The sequence below is a fragment of the Gymnoscopelus microlampas genome (genome assembly GCF_963454915.1).
Source record: "Gymnoscopelus microlampas genome assembly, chromosome: 10".
In the NCBI taxonomy this organism is placed as follows: domain Eukaryota; kingdom Metazoa; phylum Chordata; class Actinopteri; order Myctophiformes; family Myctophidae; genus Gymnoscopelus; species Gymnoscopelus microlampas.
In genome coordinates, this window is record NC_139947.1 from 23,003,853 (window position 1) to 23,029,365 (window position 25,513).

Genomic DNA, 25,513 nt, shown 5'->3' on the forward strand with positions numbered 1-25,513 from the left:
CCCCTGTAAATATGCGGGTGGGAGGGGAGGAGCATGTGCTTGCGGCCAGGATTCTCTCTGCTGTGCTATTATTGTTTATTAGTGATGGGAGAAGGAATTGATGCCAGCCGAGGTATAAGACGGAGACGGTGCAGTGCTTCCCTCGTCTTCACCATACTGTGTCCAATAGCGCTTCTCATTTGCTATGTCCAACTCACTCACACTTATCAGGAGCAACCAGCCTATCAGCGGAGGGAACCCTTGCACGGCCCCCCCTCCCCTCTCTGTCCAGACATTGCTGTTGTGAGGATGAAATGTCTGTTTTATTAAAAGTGCCATTGAAGCACAGCAGTGACCCCTAATGTTTTGACTGCGTCACTCCCAACCACATCAATGACTATTAAGGGAAACAAGCCCAAGGGGTTATTTTAGAGCAAACCCAATAAGTGGCTGCCGATTCTAGATCACAAAGTGAGGTCCACTTGACAACTTGAGGTTGGTTTATCATACTTTAATCAAAAACATTTCATCAACATGTACCAACACTTAAATTACTAATACAGTCAATGACATGCTTACAGACTTACCATGTAGTAATTTAGTATAGCCTGGTGATACAATACTCCAACAGTGTAATTTTTAAAAGGTTTTTCCTCATACAAATTACAAATATGAATTAGCTCATAGCCACTAACAGCATACAACCCACAAGGATATTTTTTTGAGTCATACAAACATGGACTGTGATTATTTTGTCTACAGTCAATTCTTAACTGTACCTGTGGTGAAATTAAGTTCCTCGGACAGCTAAGCTTGACTGTTCCTGAACGTATACAGAGGTAGCTATGCTCAAATCAAAAGGTTAATTAATTTAGGTTTCACATTTGTCAGAGTGACAAAACTAGAAGACTACCCCCATTGACTTTTGAAAATGGAACCAAAAGGACTAGCCATATTAGTTCATTTAACCGTTAACAGTGCGAGGTGCAGATGCCACAGCTCACAACATTACAGTGTATCCAGCGCCCCTTTACCCCATGGAGTTATTTCAATCTGTCTGCAACCAAGAATAAAGTGAATCTGCAATGGTTTTTATTCCCTGCGTACTGTAGGCAGGCATGAGTCCATCGCTGTTGACTCGAGAACTGTGAAGACATTACGACCAATGTTCTGTTGTCAAAGGTTACAGGCAGAAACGAATGGGTGTCTCAGCACTCATTATATTTTAATTATTGTTCCCTGTGTCACTTAAGCCAAAACACCTTCAAGTTAGGCTCTATCCCCAGAAGAAGGCCCCAGATGACATACTGACATAATGCAAGGATAGCTCGTGATTGAACAGCAGGACTGTAATCTAAACCAGAATTAATTCTGAATGAATGCTTCAAGTTTCTGCAATAAGGTCCCAGTATCTAATGCTAAGACATTCAATCAAAAATAATCTTGTTTAAAGAATTTAGTCAACTATCCATTAAGTGCTTTTTTCTCTCATTTAAATCATTTCTTGGGTTCACTATCTCCACTCCACAGTTTCCACAGTTTGCTTGCAGGTTTTTTCTCAGTGCTGGCAGTTTCAGGTGTCTGAATTTGTTCTGAAACAACAGTGTCTGTATCAGTCTTTGCTGCTGTGTCTGCTGCCACCACTTCTGCCTCCTTGGCGACGTCTGTTGCTATGTCTTCAGTTTCCTTGACAACCTCTGCTGCAAGTTCCGTTTCAGATGCCTTGGCAACCTCTGTCTCCTTAGTAACCTCTGTTGCTATGGCCTCTGTCTCCTTGGCAACCTCTGTTGCTACAGCCTCTGTCTCCTTGGCCACCTCTGTTGCTATGGCCTCTGTCTCCTTGGCAACCTCAGTTGCTACAGCCTCTGTCTCCACAGCAGCATTTGTTGCTGCAGCTACAGCCTCTGTCTCCTTGGCAACCTCTGTTGCTACGGCCTCAGCCTCTTTAACGACCTCTGTTGCTACGGCCTCAACATCTTTAGCGACCTCTGTTGCAATGACCTCAGCCTCCTTAGCGACCTCTGTTGCTATGACCTCAGCCTCCTTAGCGACCTCTGTTGCAATGACCTCAGCCTCCTTAGCGACCTCTGTTGCTATGGCCTCAGCCTCCTTAGCGACCTCTGTTGCTATGACCTCAGCCTCCTTAGCTACTTCTGTTGCTATGGCCTCAGCATCTTTAGCTACCTCTGCTGCTATAGCCTCAGCCTCCTTAGCTACCTCTGTTGCTATGGCCTCAGCCTCCTTAGCGACCTCTGTTGCTATGACCTCAGCCTCCTTAGCTACTTCTGTTGCTATGGCCTCAGCATCTTTAGCTACCTCTGTTGCTATGGCCTCTGAATCTTTAGCCACCTCTGTTGCTATCGCGACCTCAGCGTCTTTTGCAACCTCTGTTACTATGGCCTCTGCATCCTTAGCGACCTCTGTTGCTATGGCCTCAGCCTCCTTAGCGACCTCTGTTGCTATGGCCTCAGCCTCCTTAGCGACCTCTGTTGCTATGGCCTCAGCATCCTTAGCAATCTCTGTTGCTAGGGCCTCAGCATCTTTAGCGACCTCTGTTGCTATGACCTCAGCCTCCTTAGCGACCTCTGTTGCTACAGCCTCCACCCCAGTTTTGACCACTGCATCTAATTCTTCGGCTATGGTGGCTACAACATCTGTTACCTTAGCAACATCAGCTGATATGACTTCAGCCTCCTTAGCAATAGTTGCTATGGCCTCTGCCACCTGGGCAACATTAGTTACAATTGCCTGTGCCTCCTGTACAATATCAGCATCTTTGGTGGCTTCAGGTACAGACTCAGCTACAATGGCCTCTGATTCAACTGCCTCCTTGGCTACTTCTGCGGCCTCGACCTCCAGAGCAGCTGGAGCACTGACTGACTCTTCTTTACCGACAGCTGCAGCTTCCTGCACAGCGGACGCTGGAGCAGCCTCTGCTTCTTTCACCACCGCTGTGATATCTATTTCCTTCACCTCAGGCACAATAATCTCCTCCGTCAGATCCTTGATGGCCTCCACCTCTTGCACCAACGGGGCAGAGACGGCCATGTCCGTGACGGTTTCAACTGCTTCAGCATCTTTGAGGGCTGGAGCTGCTGCACTTGCCTCAGCAACAAGGGGAGCAGCAACCTCAGCCTCTTTTATCAGGGCGGCTGCCTCGGTGACCATGGCAGCCGCTTCCATCTCCATCACTGGTTCAGTCACAGCTGCTGCCTGGGCACTGGTGATCACTGCTTCCACCACTGGGAGGACTTGCTGGATGGTCGGAGGGGCTACGTCTTCAGCTTGTGCGAGTGTAGCAGTGTCCTGGGTAGGTGTGAATCCAAGGGCAGCCTTTTCCTTAGGGACAATCACCCCGATCTTACCGACACCTTCCCCTGCTTCTGACAGCAGCCAGTCCATTTTCTGTGCATGCTGCTTTATGGCGTCTTGGACTCTTGCGTCGATCATTGCTTCAGTCAAAACACCATCTTGTGAAGAGTATGCTGCAGCCTTTCAGAAAAAAAGAACAGGTTATACTGTTTTTTTAATGTATAGTACATACTGTATATATTTATATATATTTGAACCACTTAAGGCCTATAATTGTTGTACGATAGAGGTAATACGTAGCAGATCTACAAGCTCACAGCGCATTGTGAGTTTGTAGACCTGCTTTTTGTTTTTAAGAATTCTAAAAAATGTTTGAACATTTCTGAAAACTATAATGAGATGCTAAAAATAGGAACAGCAGATTTAAAGTGTTTAAGGCTTAATAGTTAAGCTTAACAATGAAGAAGACATTTTCTTCATCATCCTAGCCACCTGCTATGTTCAATCCCTCGCCAAATCCTACCAAAGACTATAAAAATGGTACACAATGCCTCCCTGCTTGGCACTCAGCGTCAAGGTTTTGGACTGTATCTACTAGCGTCATGTCCAGGGGGTGTACTTGTACATCAAGTTGCCTGAGGCTAAGATAACAGGAGATGCTGTAGGCTCCTGACCAATGGGTCACATGGCTATGGAACAGTTGTTTCCCAAGGCTATTTACTCACCTGCCAGGCCACACCAAGTTTGGAGATTTCACGACCAGACATGCCTTCTGCTACTACTGCTATCTCTGAGCACTTAAGCCCATAGTCAAACTGAGCCAACTTCATTCTCCTGTTGAGTTAACACAAAGGGAGGTTTACACGTCAACCTTGACATGGCAACTAGTCTGCCATTATCAACCATCCATCCGTTGCAATAATTCCTATCTACTGTATCGCACCGCTACCAGATTGACTACATTCAGTGATGGGAAGTAACATTTAATCAAGTGCCCTACTTGAGTACAATTTTTACTTTAACAACTTTTACTTGAGTATTTCCTCTCTATTTTTTTTTATTTATACTTCTACTCCACTTTTTTTACTTTATACTTCTACTCCACTACATCACTACAATATTGTACTTTTTATTTCACTACAATTATTTGACAACTTCAGTTACTAGACTAGTTACTTTGCAGATTTAGATTATCACAGTATAAAACATACACCAACAGATAAATTATGATGTATTGGTTAAGCTACCCAGCAGCCTTAACTTTTAAGTTAAACATTAAAGTGATGAACACATTAACGCATGACTAATTACATTCCAGCATATAGATATATCAGTAGTTCTCAACCTGTGGGTCCCCACATTATGTTGGGGGGTCCCCAGATGACAGTGAAGTGACAATTTAATTACTTTTCTTGTTCTTTTTTTTAAAGACCTTTTTAATACCTAAAAAAAAAAAAAAAAAAAAGAAATATGTCCATTACTGCATCAAAAGTAATCAACATACTATACTATAAAAACTGTTGAAAGAAATAGTCAAATTATATAAGAAAGAGGCAAAAACAATTCCAAGTGCTTATCAGGGTGGGTGTCCCCAGTTCAAATATGATTATTTTGGGTTGTCGTGGCCGGAAAAGGTTGAGAACCACTGGATTATATAATTAAATAATATTGAAGTACATTTTGATACAATACTTTTGTACTTTTATTTGACTTAAACGTTTGAATGCAGGACTTTAGTTTTAACTATAGTATTTCTACATTGAGGTGTTCCTACTTTTATTACTACTTACTACTACTACTAAGTAAAACAAAAAATCGGAGTACATCTCTGACTCCATTAAAAAACATTCTGCATCAAAAAAACAGCATAGACCACATCATGTTTCCTTGCTGAAAATCAGTTTTGAAACATGGCAACATGAGTAATGCCGTCCATCAGTGGTAATGAGTATACTTACTGCCTCCCTGTAGTGGCAGGGCCCAGAACAAATCTGTCAAAGTACAGGCGGACCAATCTCTCCCTCTCTTCCAGCCCTGGGAGGCCAAAGTTTACAATCTCATCGATGCGGTCGTTGATGGCCCAGTCAAACTGCTCCGGCTGGTTACTAGCCAGTACCAGCATGAACCTCAGGGGAGAAAACGGATTGTTTAAACTCAGTCACAATGACCTTTCCAGTCATACCGATGCCCTTTTTATGCACTGCCATGCATACTGAATTATGCAAGATACCTACTTGTTGCTCTGCTCTCCAGTGCGGTAAAGGAACGCATTGAGTGTGGCTCTGAGGTCTTCGCTGATTTTCTCCTGCAATACAAAAATTATACATCCTGAATACAAACACATTGAAACACATAATAATGCATAAATATGGCTCTGTTTTTTTTACTTACAGTGGATCGTTTACGAAGGAATGCATCCGCTTCATCTACGAACAGCAGGAGGCTAAAGAGGAGAACAGGTAAGAAGAAACAATGTTATTAGCTTGACTATTTTCTTAGGTAGCACACTACATCTCCCCAACCAAATATGGTACAAAATAGTACCTAGTACAAAAAGAAACAGATCCAACACAAAAGGTGATAGCTGGGGTGGCAGATAGACACAATGCAGCAAACAAGCAATGCAAAGTTCCCCATTTAAAGGGGGCGCTTTATTAGTGAAGTGTTTAAATGATTGGTTGAGAATAAGTGTGGAGCTGAAACGGACCAATCGTCGGCCGCAGGCAATTGCAAAGAGTTTCCTGACTGAACTTACTGTGCATATCATGCGCAATGCTCATAATACCAATAGTACCAACTAAATTACATTTTTCACAAAGTACCTACTATGTTCACTTATTGAGCTTTCAACAGTAGGGATACAGACTGCTAATGAAGTAGTCTCACGTGTCCTACCCTCGTCTGCTTGTGCCGGCCCAGTCAAAGACCTTGTGCATCGCAGTGACTCCATCGCGCCCCATAGGTGCCACATCGCCACCTGTCATGATGGCATAATCCATGCCTGAGTGGAGCGCCAGTTTCTGAAAAGGTAACGCAACAATAAAACCAGTTTGACTTAAAAATGAATCTGTTAGATTCTGTAACATACGGTGTAGTTGTATCTGGTATGAAATAAATTGCATTCTTTCTGTCATTTTATACCAGACATTTAGAAAGATAAACAGATTTATGCTCCATATACTTTGTTGTACAGCGAATAGTAAAACGGCACATTTCAATGTGCCGGCTTTTATTACATTTTCTTTTTAATAGGGATGTCCGATTTTATCGGCCTCCCGATATTATCGGCCGATATTAGCATAAAAATTGATATCGGGAAAATATCGGTATCGGTTTTTGAAAAAAAAAAAATTTTTTTTTTTTTTTTTTTTTTTTTTGGCTTTATAAATAAGTTACAGGAGTTTTTACTGTATATGGTGTGTGTGATATGAAATTTGAGCTTACCCTAATCACAATAATCCCCGCATATATCGGTATCGGTTGATATCGGTATCGGTAATTAAGAGTTGGACAATATCGGTATATCGGTTATCGGTAAAAAAGCCAATATCGGACAACCCTACTTTTTAAAGAAAGGCACAAATTTAGGATTCTTTGAACATTCGCCCATAATAGGGACACCAGGTTTAATGTGGTTCAAATATATTGTAAATTCTGTTCATTTTACACTCCTGCAACCTGATATCACCATAGTATGCTGTTGCCGTTGTCTCAGCTATTGAATAAGTTATTGCCGTTGCCAAGGAATACCTTGGCAAACAGTGTTTTTCCAGTCCCAGGTGGCCCATACATCAGGATGTTCCTGTAGAGGCCCTTATTCTGCCTTGTGTTACGGGTGGCGATGGCGATGTCCCGCACACGTTCCTCCAGAGTTGGCTGTGAGACAAAGAAGAAGAGGAACATGGCTGCTCTTTACAAGGAGTCATAAGTATATGTACACTAAAATGGCAAAAGACACTAAAAGGCACTTGAAGCCATATTTTATACTTTGTCTTAACATGATGCTGAGGCTATCATGGCTATCAACAAAAATAGCTAATCTATAAGCTCCCAACACGATGTGCGTTGTGAGGTTCTAGATCTGTGATTTTTGGTGCACGACAACATCATTATGATGGCGTATAAATTAAGCATCACAAAGAGTAATAACTAAATGTACACAAACAAACTGTAAGACACTAAATGAGCATCATCAACTGGATATAAAGTTGTTTCTCTTGTCTTGAAAGCCACTAAATCATAACACAATTCATTACTTAAAGTTTAAATCAATAAATGGTTCTCAAATGGGGGTATGTGTACCCCTAGGGGTACACGGAGGTACTACAGTGGTTATATGAGAAAGTGGAAAATGTAAAAGAAAATGTATTACTGTTATGTTTAATGATGAAAAACATAGGCAAACTTTGTGTGAAGACTGCTGATGTACTAAAGTCTTAAACCAAATGAAATCAAAAACTTGACTAGCACAACTTTTATTGAATAAAAATCATCTTGTTTTGCCATTATACTGTATTTTGAACATATAGACATCAAACTTGGACTTGCAGAAATGATATGGACATGGTTTGAAATACATTTCTTATTTGTAATGTTATATTCTTGAAGATGCCTTATCATTCATTCATCGCATCCTATGCTAGGTATGGTTTCCTCTTTCTTTGTAAGCAAAATGTTGTAGTTGGGTACTTGGGTAAAGAAATCACAGAAAGAGTGTACTGAAGCCAAAAAAAGGTTTTGAGAACCACAAATCACTCACACTGAGCACTACGCCCTCCAAAGCATCCTGGGGTCTGCTTCTCAGCCGCCTGGTTGTCTAAAATAGGAAAACATGTTTGAAATTCAACACCAGCAGTGCTTTACACCCGCTGCAGCAGAATAGAATACACATATAACGCTGAATACACTGCAGAATATTGGAGGTTGCATAACTATGACATTTTGTTGATAAATCATTCAAATGACCTAGAATGGACGTGTGTGCCTATCCAGGGATGAATAGCGCCACTGTTTGCATGAACAGAAAGTAATGATAGTGTGAAGGAACAAATCTACTAAAAAGATCATTTTTAACAGCATTTAGCTTGGTGGCAGTATTGAAAAGTAAAGTTCTGCTGTTCTAGGCTTTATCCCACCATATTAACAAGCTTTCAAAATAATATAATAAGAGCACACAAATTGATTTCAGAGCAACGTCCAAGTAGGCAACATTTGTTTATCACAGTTAAGGTTCTTTTGTTAGTACATCCATTAGAGGTAGGCCAACAGATAAGGAAAACTCTCAAGTTTATCTTTTCATAAATATATGGAAATGAGTGAAAACATGACAAGTGGAGGAAGCTACAAGACGTACAGTCTACTACATTGTATTGCCAGTACTTTGAGTACAATATTGGCCTACTACAGTATAACGAACATTGTAAAATGTCTAGCATTCAAAAGTCAAAACCAGATATATTTTCAATGCTCTGGAAGGCTCTCTACTAGCTTAAATTGAATGTATATCGATGATATAAGTGTCATTTGAATTTGATTAGGGAATTTAGGTGAGTTTATCAGGGTGGACTTCTTCCACTCCTGACATCACAAAACTGAACAAATGATCAACTTAGGGGCGAGACAGATTTAGCTGTTCAAACAAACTTTCCCAACATTTATAAAACATTTCATGTTTATGAAAACGCCAAATTAATTAAAATAATGGCCTTTTTTTTAAATAAAACATTATTTGAATATCCAGCATTTAAAAGTATCTTTTGCCCTGCCTTTAAGGTTCTTTTGGCAGTACAATAATTATATAATTTACTATCATTAAGTTTAAAAAACAGATCAAATAACAGTAGAGCAATTATGGCAGAGTTGACTACAGTATGACTATGAATCTCATATAACCTTGATGGGGTGTTTGATGGCTTCCCCGACGGTGATCCTAGAGGTCTCGCGCACCAGCGAGGGCTTTCCTAGACGAGCCTCAATGAAGCGCCCAGCTACACCTGTGGCATTCCTGGCAGAATACACCCCTACTGCCAACAGGGTCAAGCCTGCAACCTAAACACACACACACACACACACACACACACACACACACACACACACACACACACACACACACACACACACACACACACACACACACACACACACACACACACACACACACACACACACACACACACACACACACACACACACACACACACACACACACACACACACACACACGGGTTTAAAAATGGTGAACATGAATATATTAAAGACAAAGTCATAGTGTCTGTAAATGTAGACCAACAATCTACACCAACAATAACTGCAGTAATAACTATAAATATGTTGTTTTAAAAATTGTGTTAAATCGAAAACTTGGATGGCCCCACCACAACAATAACAACAGCGACAGTGGCAAACAATATCGTTCGGATCACATTCAGAGCGATTTGATGAACAATCGAAATACTGACAGCCAATAAAAATCCATCTGAATTTACACATGTCATGTTCAACGGGTCACTCACGTTCAACATGTTTACAGAAGGTTATCGCTCATCAGTGTGAATGCTCACATTATTATGGTTATTGTTATTCTTGGTGGGGATGGCCCTTAACACTTCCTATATTGACAATGTGACAGAAACCGACAAGTCTGACTTACAGCAGCTGTGAGTTTATCCCAGTCAGAAACAAAGGCCTGAAAACCCTCCCCAAACACAGCTCCTGCAGTCCTGCAATGAACAAAGACAAAATTGGCACCTGTTGTTTTGACCAACGAATCATACCGTTATAATGAAGAGATACCTGTGGGCAACATTCCAGTGGTGTCATTCTTACTGTCAATACTTTGCCAAGCAGAAAATGGCTTCAACTCACTTAATCGATTCAAGGACCGTTTGTCTGTGTTCTGCAGCCCTAAGGCGAATCTGTTCCCGAATGAGGTCGGCGTTCTCACGTTCGACCTTTGCCCGCGCTTTGGACTCAGCCTCGACACGAAGTAGCTCATTCTTGTGCCTCAGATCCATTTCATGTTCGATGGTGGCTAGAAGATGAAGAAGCAGGTTTGAGTTACAGTGTGAACTGTGAATTAATCATTGAATACATAACAGTTATGAGATGAGCAGGCCCAGGCATTTGCAAGTCGCAACTAATTCATAGAATTTAATTCAACTTGCTTGGAACAAAACCGGAACATCTCAAATTAGGGCTGCAACTAAGGGTTATTTTGATAATTCATTTATCCGTATTTTCATGAATGAGCCTTTGTTTGATATGCACATATGTCGAGAGAGAGGAAACACAGATATAGCAGGGGAGTGGCATGCAGCAAATGGTCCGGCTGGCCAGGAATCGAACCGGGACTCAGTGACAAGCATTACAGTCCATATGGCATGCGTTGGGTCGCCCTGGAATGCTATATCTTTAACCAGTAATCAAAAACATAACAATTCATTTTACAATAGTGAACCTTACAGGTCGTTTTTATTTTTTTACAGAATTAGAATTCAATAAAACCTGCAATCCATAACTTTTATCACCTACCCGGGTCTCCCATGCAAGCACCAAAAGTTCTACTGCTGAGCTTACACATAAAGCCTGTTTAGGCAGGCAATATACCATGTTTTGAGTGTCATGCAATATCTCATCAACCTGTAGTGGAGAGAACACCTCCAACCACTGCAGATGTGAGAATTATATTTTATCAACTTATTCTACCACACAGATTGTTCAAAATCACGTTTTATTCACTAGAGGTCATGGATTGCAGCTTTAACACATGTTACTGCAATAGTTTCCCCTTACATTTTCTCATAGCCTCTTGCTTCATAACCGATTCCTCCTGTTTGCGGAGGTTATCCTCATTGAGCATTTGCTGTGTATACAAAGCACATGATTGATTAACATGTCCCTTCAGATGCGTTGAGATTTTCAAGAACAATGTTGATGCAGAGAGCTTACCTGTTGCCTGATCTGATCATCATACCTCTGTCTGGCAAGTTTGTCCTGATATTGTGCCCTCTAGAGGTAGCAAATAACATAAAACATAATTATATACAAGCTCAAAAATAATTTCCTGCCATTACTGTGCCTCAATTGGAGGATAGTGTGAACTAGAAAAGGGAGCTCCTCTGAGTGCAGGTCTTTGCCAGGCTGGGTGGGTTGGTGATGGTAGGACAGAAGGAAGCTATGGGGGTGAAAAAGTGTTTCTACGACGATATTATTTGTATTTAATGTGTGTGTGTGTGTGTGTGTGGGGGGGGGGGGGGGGGGGGGGGCACATTTCTGCAACAGACAGTGATATTGTAGCATTTGTGTTGCCTACTAGTGATGCGCGGGTTGACCCGTAACCCGCGGGTCAACCCGCGGCGCGGGTGGGTCGAGTCAGAATTTCAGAGGCAATTATGCGGGCTGCGGGTGAGCGGGTCAGCCGCTCTCACACGCAAAAAATACATTAAAAAATCACATGCTCTTGTTTTGTCTTTATTCCTAATAAGAATAAGAATAATAACAATAAAACAGTTTGAATACACTTGGGGATTCTTTTCTAACCATGATTTTACAGAATTATAGGTACGACCCGCGGGGCGGGTTGAGCCATAGATTTATATATGAGTTGGCGGGGCGGGCTGAGGCGGGTTGGGTTCCGTGGCGGGGCGGGTCATGAAAAAACCCGACCCGCGCATCACTAGTGCCTACTATGGGAGTATGTTTAATGTGTAATTCATGATCTTTGCACAACTGAGCTTGTAGATCGGCTATTTTCAGTGTGCGACACCATTGCACTCCAAAGTATAAGTTAAGCAGCGTTAACTTCAAAGAGATACAGTGTACAGACATACAGCCTGGTTTTGCTTAGTCTCCTCATTGAGGGTCTTCCGTCTCTCCTCCCCCTGGACTCGGATCTGTTCGCCCTTCAGCTGCTCTACGGCTGCTTCATATTCCTGTTGGGGTTTACATTCTGTTAGTTGTGTGTCAATTAAAACCAATAGACTTGATTCCATGGATGGTATCTGTTCCTCAGGCATGTTGTTTCTAGCCTGGCATTGCCAGACTAATCTCGTGGGATCACTCACAAGTTCCACCACAATAGAGAATGTGTGAGTGATCCCACGTGATGATCAGTCTGGCAATGCCAGGCCATTGTGTTGTGTTGTTGGCATGTGTGTTGTTTCAACACACACCTTCACTTTACTCTGATGCTCCAGCTGTACCGACTGCTCCTGCATGCGAGCCAGGTCCAGGGCTTCTTTTGCATGGCCTACAGTGGATAAACAGTGGGAATTGTTAGATGCATTAAGCAGTGTTGACAGGGGTTAACTGATATTCCACTTTCACTGAAATGACACTTTTTGTAAATAAATAAAGATGATGGTAGGTCACAAGTATCCATAAAGAACATGGCTTGTAATTTTAGACATGTGTTGTAGGCCTACATGGTAAACAATGGACTTGGATGAATGCCTCTAGTTATAACTCAAAGACAACATGGCGCATCGCACCACCTAGCAACATAGCCTACATGTACTTGGCCTTGAGCCCAATGTCATGTTAGTTTGGACACACGCACATGTCAACAAGAGGCATGGGTCGGCAAAAGGGACACTCTGTTCTTTACTCTCTGACACGCCCACTCAAGGCTCCTACCTAAACCTTTGTTGCAGACATGTGCAAGTGTAGTGGACTAACTATTATCGCAGATCATCTGATGAGCTGAAGTCAAGTAACGTTATGATAATTTGTCCTCAAGGTATTTGTCTAACAAGTGTGTAACTTTGGATCGCTAAGGAAGATCCAGGCTCCAACAGGTTCTGAGCTAGCCCTGAAACACGACTGACAGTCATGACGAAACTTCAACTTGTTTTTTGCACTTTCTGTATTTACAGCCCGTACATCTACATACAACTTTAAGATTTCAAATATAAAGTGCTTAACCCATGGCTACGGATGTTAAGATTATGTACGGGCCCTCAGAAGTACCCGCATATTCCGGTATAGTTCAATAAAAAGCATTTTAATCCAACCGGTGGCAAATGTCTCATAGAGTTATAATCTATGAGAGTGCAATACACCTCCCAACCGATAGAGTCGCGTAGTTGAAGGCATCGAAAATACGGAGAAAATGGCCACCAATCGGATTTAAATGCTTTTTATTTAACAGTACGGAAGATGCAGGCATTTCTGAGGAACCGTACATAATTGTAACATCCGTGGCCATGGGGTCAGCACTTTATATTTGAAAGCTGAACGTTTATATAGATGTACGGGCCGTAAATGGAGAAAGTGCAAACACCAGGTTGAAGTTCATCCATGACTGTCATGATATGACAGTCATGTTTCAGGGCTAGTTCTGAGCCAATTTGAAACAGTTTACCTATAGCTAGAAACGCTCAGCAGCAGTGCAACATGTATATGTTAGGGAAACTGTTTACATACGTGATCTGTCAAGTTCTCTTGCAGCTTTTGCGGCTCTTTCGAGTCCAGTCGGGTCAAAGTTACTCCACTTGTCCTTGGGTTTATCTCCCCCACCAGAGCCCCCTGCCGCCCCGGCTGCACCCTCCGCTACCACCTGCTCCTCCACCGAAGGGGTCCCGGACCCCCTCCCCCAGCCGAAGAGCCACGACATGGCCGTTTATTGTATTCTATTAGCCCCTTTTTACCGCCCTGCCTGGGGTTACAAGGTCCCTACTACTCCCTAACTAAAAGACCCTATTTTACCACCACAATGTACTGTGGTTACATTGGACCATGCGTGTCTCTGAGACACTCACTGCGCAAGCGCAACCGTGGGAGGAGGTGCACTTTATGGCTCTGAGCAGAGTTACCAGGTTCTGTGAGAGAAACACGCAACCAAGTCTATGAAAACATGCCCAAAAGAAGCAACTTAGGCCACATGAGCACTTCAAACCTATAATGATCTGCTATTTTCAAAATCTCTTGCAATAAAATGTGGAATATTTGGAATGTTTTTTGAAACATTCTAACAACACAAATGCTCCCTGGCCCCTGACACGAAACATTTTCATGAAAATATTTGAGAACCACTTTTTTCTCCGCCTTTTTCTCATCCTTCTCTTTGTTTTTGTTCTGTTTTTTGTTTTGTTTTTTGTTTTGTGTAAATAGATGTGCTTGCTCCTGTACTGAGCCTTGGTGGGGGTGGGGGACGGGGGGGTTCTAGATTGAGGACAGCTGAGCTGCCCACATGATAACCCTGAAAAAAGTTTAATAAAATGATTTTAACAAAGCCTAAAGTAAGCCTAAATAAGCAAATACACTTTAGAAACAAGCCCAAAAAAACGCAACCCGCTACCCGCAGCTACCAATATTTACAAGCCCAAACAAGCCCAAAGTCGCTTATAGTAAACGGACATGGCAACACTATGGGAGGAGGGGGAAAGCCATACAGTGATGTGATTGGATAATAGTATTTTTTTCCCACCCACCTCCCGCCTCTAATGCCATTTGATTAGAGAGTGCCAAAAGCGCCATGATTGGACAGTGGTCAAAACGGAAGCACTTTACATACACCAGTGGTTCTCAAAGTGGGGTCCGGGGACCTCCAGGGGTCCTTGAAGGGGTTCCAGGGGGACTCAGCAAAATGTGTTAACATATTTATCAAAATCTGTTTAAAGGCATAATATGTAACTTTGCCCTGTGTTAACATAACAATATACAGTATTCAAATGGGTACAAAAAAATAATAATACAAAAAAACGTACATTTCCACCATGTTCATTACATCCTTGCATGTGGTTATCATCACAGATCAGGCTGCCTTTTTAAGGTAGTCAATCATCAATCTTGGCCTTAGTCTACTGAACAGATGAATAGGCCTAATTCTTATAAAGAAAAGTTTAGCAAATACACTGATATAAAGAGCTGGAAAGATGGGGAGACCTCTGTTACAGAACATAAATGATTGCTGTTTGAATATATATTTTTTTAATTGCACCATTATAGGTTAGTACATGTCCTCCAGACTTCCCACAGGCCTAGATCTGTCCCAGTAACTTGCAATACTTTCCACAGAAGCATCTTCTCAGAAGCATCTGAGCTCACTAAATTAGTGTATCTTTTGCCATGCATGAGTGGGCACAGTATGCCCTTTCAAGAAGACTGCCAGATGGCTGTTGTACAATGCATTACACCACCAGCTAAAGCATAGTGATAAGCATGCATGCACACATTTCTATCAATGCTGTGACTTATACAGTCTATCTTACAATGAACATATCAATAATAGAACAGAAATGTCAGAAATTTGTGAAATACACACACTTTTCTTTTGAGATGCCCACAATAAGGACGCCAGGCTGAAAGGGTTATTATTGAGCTTATGAATTGAAGGTAACAGGATAGGTGGGCACTAGTATAGGGACATCTGGGCACATCAATGTAAAATTGGCTATTTTGTCCAAAATGTAAAAAGAAAAAGATATATATTTGAAAAAAAAGAAGTAAAGTGTAGTATACATGATTATAACATGCTTAAATATTCAACAATTAAGGTATTATATTTCTACAAATGCTAAAAAAAAATTGCTATAAAACCTATATCCAGTCATTTTGGGGCATAAGTTGAAGGTTAGAATTAAGTCTGATAATCCTATATCTGTGCCTGTTCACGTCATGTACATTACTTAAGACCATTTTTCAAATATAGTTTTTTGGGACGAAATAACCATTTTACATCGAGGTGCCCAGATGTCCTTATAGACCCTATAGGGACATCTGGGACATCCTGTCCCTATAGTATAGGGACAGGATGTCCAGGTGTGGTGCCCACCTCTCCTGTATCCTAATTTAATTTGAATTTATATTGAACAAATAAAAAATAAAAAATAAGTTTTTAATTTCTATATTTAGTAATTATTTTAAAAACAATTTCATGACCCCCGTTGACAGCAGCAATGTCAGTTGTAAAACAGTCTCTGACATCATGCAATGTAATGTATATGCTGGCCATACATTGGACGGTCGCAGTGAGACGTCACGCGGGGGCACATAGGGTGCGGGATAGCCATAAGTTACATGCGAGAAGAAAAGGAATCATTCTATCCGAACCCTGTTGTTCTCGTTCGAGGCAAATTAAAACAATCAAGAAAATGTCCATTGTTTGTATTCTTTGGCGAAATGCATTGGCTTTTAGGAACTCATCAACTAGCGCAATGGTGGTAAGTGCAATACAAGATGAACTGAGCATGGCTTTGTTGAAAGGATAGAGACCAGCTCTACCATATTCTTTGCGATATGTCTGACTATTTGTGAATCGGGTTGTGGACTATTTTAAATAGGCCTATCGTTTGCTATTTTACATACTAAAGTGTACTGCATCAAATCAATAAACCATGTCATGACCTAAGCATGCTTAAGATACAGTGTGAGAGAACTGACTATCGTTGTTGTGCAACTCTTCCAAGTAGTCTTTGTTATAGTAGCTATTCTAAAAACGTTTCTAAGTAACAGTGCTATAAAGTGTGTATGTATTTTATTCCTTTCTCATAGCAATGGAATATTCACTAGTTTATTTATTTTATTTTATTTTGTATTCCCAAATCCCAATTATATGATGTTTTCTTCTCAGAATGACAGTTAGGTAACAACAGACATAAACGTGATGTAACAGTGCATTGTATTGGCGTATTCGTGTCACTAGGGGGCAGTGTCGTCATCTGTTTTTAACTGAAAAAAGCAGGCTAGGAAGACAGCAAAGAGCTGCTTGGAGCTAGGATTGGAATACCAAATGCTCAGTGGTGGAAAAAGTACTACATTTTTTTGTACTTGAGTAAAAGTATCAATACGGCAATGTAGAAACACTCTGTTACAAGTAAAAGTCCTGTAATCAAATGTACTCGAGTAAAAATACAAAATTATAGGCATAAAAATATACTTAAAGAACCTAAAGTAAAAGTAATCATTATGCAGTATGTCCCGTTTCACAAGTTATCATTATGTATAAAGATCTTTTGAAAATAGCAGATCTATAAGCTCGCAACATGTTGTGAGCTTGTAGATCGGCTATTTTCGAATAGACAAAGTTTAAATAGGAAGTGGTTAATGATTGATTGATTGATTGATTGATTGATTGATTGATTGATGTACTTTATTTAGTAAGACATGAGAACAACAGTACATGGAAGTACAAATTCACAATACAATGTCTACTAAACTGGAAGACTAATTAAGCACTAAGCTTGTTTAAAATGAGATCCCCATGCACACAAATCATGATGACAGACAGGTACACACTATACAGAACGTCATACAATCAGCTTACAGGTTACTGGTAGTTTTGTAATAATAATCTAAAACTAAAAAGTAACTAGTAACTAAAGTTTTCAAATAATTGTAGTGGAGTAAAAAGTACAATTTTTCTCTCTGAAATGTAGTGGGGTAGAAGTAAAAGTATAGAAAATTGGAAGTACTCCAGTAATATGAAAGTACCTCAAAATAGTACTTAAGTACAGTACTTGAGTAAATGTACTCATTACTTTCCACCACTGCAAATTCTGCATACCTTTTGATAGTGTCATGGCGTGTCCTTGAAATGTTCTTATACAAGTATACATTTTGTCATGTAACAATACTTTAACCCATTCAATCCAGGAACACATGTCTTTTTAGATTTCTTTGGCTATTCAAAAATAGCAGATACTGTATACAAGCTCATGAGTTTGTAGATCTGCTATTTTTAGAAAAATCTTGAAAATGTGTGCACATCTTTGAATATATATTTTTTAAAGCGAACATTTATAAAACATTTTGTTCCAGGGACCCCTCAGAAGCAAAGAGTTACAAATGTCCGCTTTAAAAAATATATATTCAAAGATTTGCACACATTTTCTATATATCTATATATTCTATTGCTATTTTTGATAAGCCAAAGAAATCTAAAATGACAGAGATGCGTTCCTGGTCTTAATGGGTTAAAAGCTGCAATCCGGAACTTGATTTAATTAATAAAACATTTAACATTTCAACTCAGCTGTGGTTGGAGGAGGTCTCCATCCCCCTACTTTTGTCATTGAGAAGTTTAGACCCTGATGTCGGGTAGGACACTCACTGGTTGACAAGTAGAACTGACTGAAGCTCATCAGCGCAATATCCTCCCCAAGACAAGCAGGCATTGTGTTTAAGCTCAGTGGTAGATGAAGTATATGATCTCTCATTTGGTAGACTCAGGTTCGAATCCCTGGTAGGTCATATGTGAGTTATGGATTGCAGCTTTAACAGGCCTATAATTTAAAAAACAAATGAATACTCTAGTGTATTGACTCGCCCTCTGTCTCTACGTGTGGTCCAGATGGTGCGCTATGCACAGACAGCGGCTGCTCCAGCCCCCACGCCCAGGGTCAAGAAGTTCCAGATCTACCGCTGGGACCCGGACACCGCTGGTGACAAGCCCCGCATGCAGACATACGAAATTGACCTGAACCAGTGAGTGATGAGTGTCTCTGTCTGACAATTGCAGTCAGCCTCTTTGTTTTTCCATTATTTTCACATTCACCTTGTTGATTGTTCATATTCTAGGTGTGGCCCAATGGTACTGGATGCGCTCATCAAAGTTAAGAACGAGATGGACCCAACTCTAACATTCAGACGCTCCTGTCGAGAGGGTGAGCTATTAGCATATACTGTAGATGCAAATAATCATTATATATTGAAGTATTCCATATAAAGCAAGTGATATGCTTAATTTATACTCCAGTGTACAACAGTTTTGAATGCAGAAAATAGCACATATACATGTTCACAGCGTGTTGCGATGCTTGTAGATTGGCTATTTTCGGTAGTATAGATATTATTTAAATAATATCTCCTTCTATTGGGGTCTCTTGGTCTTTTTGACGCAGTGTTTTTTTTTTTTGTTCAGGGATCTGCGGCTCGTGTGCCATGAACATCAACGGCGGCAACACATTGGCGTGCCTCAACAAAATAGACACCAACACAAGCAAAGTGACCAAAATCTACCCTCTCCCGCACATGTACGTCGTCAAAGACCTGGTCCCGGTGAGCACAGCATTTGTACTTAAAAGCCTGATTGATTCTTTGAAAACAAGTTAATCAGCTGTGCCATTTTTTAAGATGAATGCATTCATTGTTCATCTGTTGTGTGTTCAGGAGGCTTTGAGTGAGTGGTGTTCGTTATTTCTGCCAACAGGACATGAGCAACTTCTATGCTCAGTACAAATCCATCGAACCCTTCCTGAAGAAGAAGGACGAGACGCAGGAAGGGAAGGAGCAGTACTTCCAGTCAGTGGAAGACAGGCAAAAACTGGTACATAGACCTTCTTTGAACTCCCCTAACACACCCAAACATCTATGTACACAGTCAAATCCACAGGGTTCATTTAACCCATAAGGGCTCCATTTGGTTCCATTTTACAGTCTTTGGAGTTAAATTGATGCTAAGGATTTGACTGTATATAACCATTCATTGTGCTTATACTGTAGCTGGGCGATATGACTTTCATTAATATTGTGACTGTTGTCACACAATCATCTTTATCTGTTGCCCCTTTGCTCTATGAGTGAGGAAAGTAGCTATTTTCTCTCTCTCCATTTACTGTCATTGCATGGTAAAACAAGTCTCAAAATCATACTTTTAGAAAAGCAGATACTGCCATGTAAAAAACAAAAAAAAAACAAGTCATGTTAAATCTGCTTTGAATATGCTAACAATTTTAATTTTTAGACCTTTCACTATGCAGTGAGAGTGAAAGGAGAGAAGAAGAAAAAACATAATTCTGTGTTCCCCTCTATTATATTATATTAACAAGAAATAAAGATACAACACAGTACATCATGGCCTGGTAGCAATAAAATCCAAGGTCAGTCACTTTAACTATACCATTCGACAACATACCTTGATGTTGTGAGTCTATGACGAAATCAGACCTCCAAATTAAATAACTGGTTAAATAAGAAGCAACAGAGAGCAGGGAGCTGATGATTTTGATTAATTATAACCCTGTTGGCAGCACTGCATGGCAGAGTCTTGTAATCACTCCTGTCTGTGTGTCTGTGGATCTGGGTGGGACTGATCAGTAGGCTGCCCCAGAGAGATGATTAACTTTCAGTTTGAAAAGGAAAAGGCCAACGTCACAATCAAGGTCAAGCGCAAAATTGAGAACAGATGGGTGGATTGAGATCATGAAACGTGGTGAGAATGATCAGTAGGCTGTCCTGATGATTAACTTTTGTGTTGAAACGGCAAAGATCAAGGTCACAATCAAGGTCAAGCTCAAAATCACATAATCGGTCATATATCAGGAACAGGAGAGTTCCCACTGGTGATGCAATCGAGAACACACACACACACACACACACACACACACGCACACGCGCACGCGCACGCGCACGCGCACACGCACACACACACACACACACACACACACACACACACACACAATTTAGGCATTTAGCAGACGCTCTTAATCCAGAGCAATTTACAGTAAGCATTAAGGTAAACACGAGGCAATACATCAAATAGGTAAACCAAGGACCTATCATGTCTGAACAGTATAATATAAAAAAATAATCTGTACATTGAAACTATACAAACTATAGGATGCCAGGTCAACAAATGAACCTGGCATCTGTCTACATAACATGCTATCTAAATTACATTTTAACCTTTGCATAAGCCCGCAAGGTTGTCAAGGCTAGGTCAAGTGCTATGACAAGTGCTACGGGCTAAGATAGAGTCTGAGGAGGTGAGTCTTCAGATTACGGCGGAAGATTGGGAGTGAGTCTGAAGTTCTAACTGCAATGGGGAGTTCGTTCCACAGTTTTGGAGCCAGAAGAGTCTGGGACGTGTGGAGCGTTTTCCCAGATGTTTTAACACACACACGCACACGCACACGCACATCTATATCCTGTTTACACCTGCACATGTGTAGTGCAGTGATGGGGGTACTGCAATCATTCCCAACAGCTATACCATCTACAGTTCTGATTAGATTTGAGTGACATTTCACACATACATAGGTCGACCAAGGACTGGAATTCATAAATCCTTTTCAAATTGGTCAATACAACAAGTATTTAACCCTGTCATGTTTACCACCAATGGAGCGAGTCGAGCGACACAGGACCAGCAACATTGTCAGACTTAAACATATAAATAATTTGTGACTGGTGTCTCTCTGTATCCCACAGGATGGCCTGTATGAGTGCATTCTATGTGCCTGCTGCAGCACCAGCTGTCCTAGCTATTGGTGGAATGGAGACAAGTACCTGGGGCCTGCTGTCCTCATGCAGGTGGGTGTCCACCTGCGTCTGTGTGTCCATACACACGACGTGGCAGGGAAGTGACACATTAGTGACATTATTTCTTTGAAAATTCATATAGCAATATAGGAAATACCTATAATACATAATGGCGCTGTTAAATAGTAGTCTTATCTCAGTGACTCAACCATTTTAATTTCAAGGATCCCCAGTTTTATATATATTTTTAATCTGAGGAAGCCAATCTACACAGTAAAATCCTCATTTGGTTCCATTTGCACACTCACTGAGTTACAGATTTGTTTCCTAACTATTAATCATTTATCTGGGTAACCCCTGGAAACCCTTCAAGGACCGTTGATAACCAGTGTCTTAGCTAATGCCATATGACATTTTTTGATAGGCATATCGCTGGATGATTGACTCCCGTGATGAGTTTACAGAGGAGCGTCTGTCTAAACTTCAGGACCCCTTCTCCCTGTACCGCTGTCACACCATTATGAACTGCACCAAAACTTGTCCCAAGGTAGGACACAGACCACACGTTCACATGTTTTCCTGCTGCTCTTGTTTTGATCAGCTGTTTAACGTGTCATTTCATTGGTTCATTTTCCCAGGGACTGAATCCAGGGAAGGCCATCGCAGAAATCAAGAAAATGATGGCAACGTACAAGGAAAAGAGAGCAAACATGGCATAAATAATGATATCTTACAGTACCATGAATAATATCTTGAAGTTACACTTCCATTTCCACCGTGAATTAAAGTGAAGGCCCATGTATTCACTTTTCCTTTTGCACAACAGCGCTTTTTAAAACATTGTCTGTTTATTTTAGGTTATCACAGGATCCACAAATAACTTAATGAAACTTACTGAAAGTCTGCAGCACTCCAGTATTTACACTATGTGTAACTGACCTCGCTAATTTTACATTTAAGGCATAGTTGTATGATGCAAGCACCTTTTGGTAGTGTAAGTGAATATGGGAAAAAGTGAGCAATGAAATTAAGAGAGGCCATACAAAATAAATAACTTCCTTGTGAGAATGCTGGGTGGAGAAACGGAACGCAAGATGTTTTGTTTAGAGATTATAGCTGGGCAATTTGACTTTCATTTGATTTTTATTGCCAAAAAATGATATTCAGTGTCTTGATATTGTTGCATTTTCTCTAAACTTCCTTAAAGTGATGTTGGACTTTGGTTTAACCATAGGTTACATCTAGCTATCTATGTTTTGAACACTTGCTGGCTGTGATGAGAGCATTTAACCATAGAGCGATGGATTGTATTAACTCAAACATATGTCATGTTCTGGACCATGTATGTATGTGTCTGTATATACACTGCATGCTATATGGGCAAGCAGTGGAGGAAACCAATAATTCAACATGTAAATATTATTTAAACACATACATTAAAGACATGGTGACTCAGTCCTGAGTAAAAGTTTAATGGATATTGTAAAGTTTGTATTTCTTTTGAATTTGTGTTTATTTATTGTACAGTTTATAGTTGTACAATGGTGTCGCACACTGAAAATATCCCATCTACAGGCTTACAACGCGTTGCCAATGCCATGCGATGCGTTGTGAGCTTGCAGATCGGCTATTTCGAATAGTATAAAATAGGGAATGGTTACACCTGTCATATGTATGGCAAATTAAATAAGCTACCGATGTCCGGCCCCGTAGCCAAAATTAAAGATAGGCTGAAGTTACTCCTCAGCGCTTCATATTATATAAAGCTCCATCCATTATTGATGTTTTCACATTGAACATTAAGTCACAGGATTAGAGACAGGTTACCATTTCTGCTATAACACCCTTCAAAGTTGCCGCTGTTTTGACAGGTGTTGCATTTAAGTATCAGATCACACGCATTGAGCAAATACAAAATTGATGGCAAATCAATTGTGCATTCCCTTGTTCTCAGTTCCACCAGAAGATGGAGCCACATAATCTGTTTTCAAAGGGCTGCCAATGAAAATACATTTTGGAACCTCAGAATGCCAGTTGATAAGCAACCCATAATGTATACAGTGGTTCTCAATGTGGGGCCCGGGGACCCCCAGAGGTCCTTTTAGGGGTTCCAGGGGGTCCTCCATTAAATTATCGTTTAGTTAATCTTCACCATTATTACATGTCATTGACATGACATGATCATCAAATGTTTTCATTCAAATGAAATGCTAAACAATGCCATTTGTCCGTTGCCTAATGTCAAAGTAAGTTTAATTTCCAACTTCCAACAGGTCAGCTTTAAGCTAGGTCGCATAATTATTTCATTTCCTGTATGCATGTGGAAAAATATAGCCTAGTGGCCCAGAAAAAAGTCATCAGCAGACAATAAAGTTGTAATGTAAAACAAACAGATGATAGGCCTACACTTTTACAACATGTGCTCCAGATTTAACTGGATGTCTTTGTGTCGTGTGTGTAGGCCTATATCCGTTCACGTCACAAAAATTCAGATTCATTATGGATTTAATATGTTTTTCTTATAGAGCCAACAGGAGGCGCAGATTCTTTTATAAATCTTGCTGACCCCAAGCGTGCTAATAACTTTATAATGTTATCGTTCATAACAGCCAGCATTGTGCTCAAAATTCTAATTTGTATCGACTTACTTGGACGTCACCTGGCTTTACATCATAAATATTAATTACTAATGTCCTTGCTTGCTCCTTGCTCAGGTTGAGCACTAGAATGCTTTCATTTCACCTCATATGTAGGCCTACAAACAGTTGAATGTGAAGAAGAAAATGTTAAGACTTGTGGTAAAGGCTATGAGACAGAGTTCAATATATAAATATTATTTACAATGCAACAATTATGGTTCCAACAATGTGAATGCCCTTCAGCTATCTAGCATGTCTTATTGCAATGGGGATATAAAGGTCTTGTCTTGACAAAGGGAAATGCTCAGAATTCTCATAAAACTATTGACATTTTGAAAGTAAAAATTATAATAATAAATTATGAACAAAGTAGCCTAGTTTGCTTTGATGTGGCAATGCTATAGTGCAATTCAATCAAGATTAATCCCACTTGTTTTTTTCCTAGTGTCTGGAGGGGACTTTGCTACTGATCCTCTTCAAATACAGTCTTCCTTTCAATGCAGCACGCCACAGACACTGGAGAGTAATATACTGTTGAGCTTGCATAAGCGTAAAAGTGTAATTTATTGTTCACTGTTTTTATGTAATATATTTAACCCACTTAAGGCTTACATACTTTGTTGTGCGATTAATTGCAAAAATAGACTATCTACAAACTCACATCATATTGTGATGCCACATTTGTAAGCTTGTAGATCTGATATTGTCTCTATTTGTGAGAATTCGCCTATAATGACATTGGTGACATAATGACATCACGGTTGAAAGTGGTTAACACCGGCTGACTCCATCACGACAAATCTCAGTTGAGCTAAACAATTCCTGTTAGAATCTATGCTAGGCTTGACACAGTTGATCACCTCAGTTTACAGGGTAAACACAATGTACCTGTAGGCTACGTCACCAGCAGCTAAATATGTCCAGTCAACAGCACCCAGTTCAAATGTTAGATAATGTTCAATTGTCTGACACTGAGTGGTGTAAATCTAGAGGGTGCGACTGTTGGTCTGCCAAATGACAGTGTCCAATATTGCAACATGCTAAATTGTTACACATATTAACCTTCACTTCCATCACTATATAAATTGAAATTAAAGACCTGTTCTAAAAAGCCAGTAGATTAGTTCAACAAAGCCAGAAGAAAGTTATTTTGACATAAACGGGTTGTAATGGGAAATTAATGCAAAGTTTAAATCATGTCGTGCAGAATTTCCAAGGGGAATTTAGGGGATGCAGCACCCCCAGTAATTATAACTGGGTTGTGGTGGGGCCCACAACAATCCGATTTGGAGACACCTTCTCTTTTGAATTGCCTTCCCTCTGGGGCGGGCTGACTGGAAATACAGGAAATACAGATTGTAGTCTGAGAGCACCTCCAGTTTATG

At 40.5% G+C, this 25,513-nt stretch overlaps 2 protein-coding genes across 2 annotated transcripts; one reads left to right on the forward strand and one right to left on the reverse strand.

Annotated features, from left to right (window-relative positions):
- Positions 1–469: 469 nt before the first annotated feature.
- Positions 470–13,976, reverse strand: LOC311053545 (uncharacterized protein). The gene is made up of 16 exons (XM_084069151.1): positions 13,714–13,976; positions 12,462–12,538; positions 12,120–12,221; positions 11,239–11,298; positions 11,083–11,152; positions 10,156–10,321; positions 9,941–10,010; positions 9,184–9,339; positions 8,051–8,107; positions 7,042–7,167; positions 6,187–6,311; positions 5,683–5,734; positions 5,526–5,596; positions 5,250–5,417; positions 4,017–4,125; positions 470–3,471 (listed from the first exon to the last, which is right to left on the reverse strand). The coding sequence occupies exons 1-16, from the start codon at positions 13,901–13,903 to the stop codon at positions 1,477–1,479; spliced, it is 3,594 nt and encodes a 1,197-aa protein (XP_083925277.1). The 5' UTR covers positions 13,904–13,976; the 3' UTR covers positions 470–1,476.
- A 2,329-nt stretch (positions 13,977–16,305) lies between these two features.
- LOC311053199 (succinate dehydrogenase [ubiquinone] iron-sulfur subunit, mitochondrial-like) lies at positions 16,306–22,945 on the forward strand. Its single transcript, XM_084068657.1, has 8 exons — positions 16,306–16,451; positions 18,581–18,714; positions 18,808–18,893; positions 19,151–19,287; positions 19,439–19,555; positions 21,439–21,540; positions 21,914–22,036; positions 22,128–22,945. The coding sequence occupies exons 1-8, from the start codon at positions 16,383–16,385 to the stop codon at positions 22,206–22,208; spliced, it is 849 nt and encodes a 282-aa protein (XP_083924783.1). The 5' UTR covers positions 16,306–16,382; the 3' UTR covers positions 22,209–22,945.
- The last annotated feature ends 2,568 nt before the right edge of the window (positions 22,946–25,513 follow it).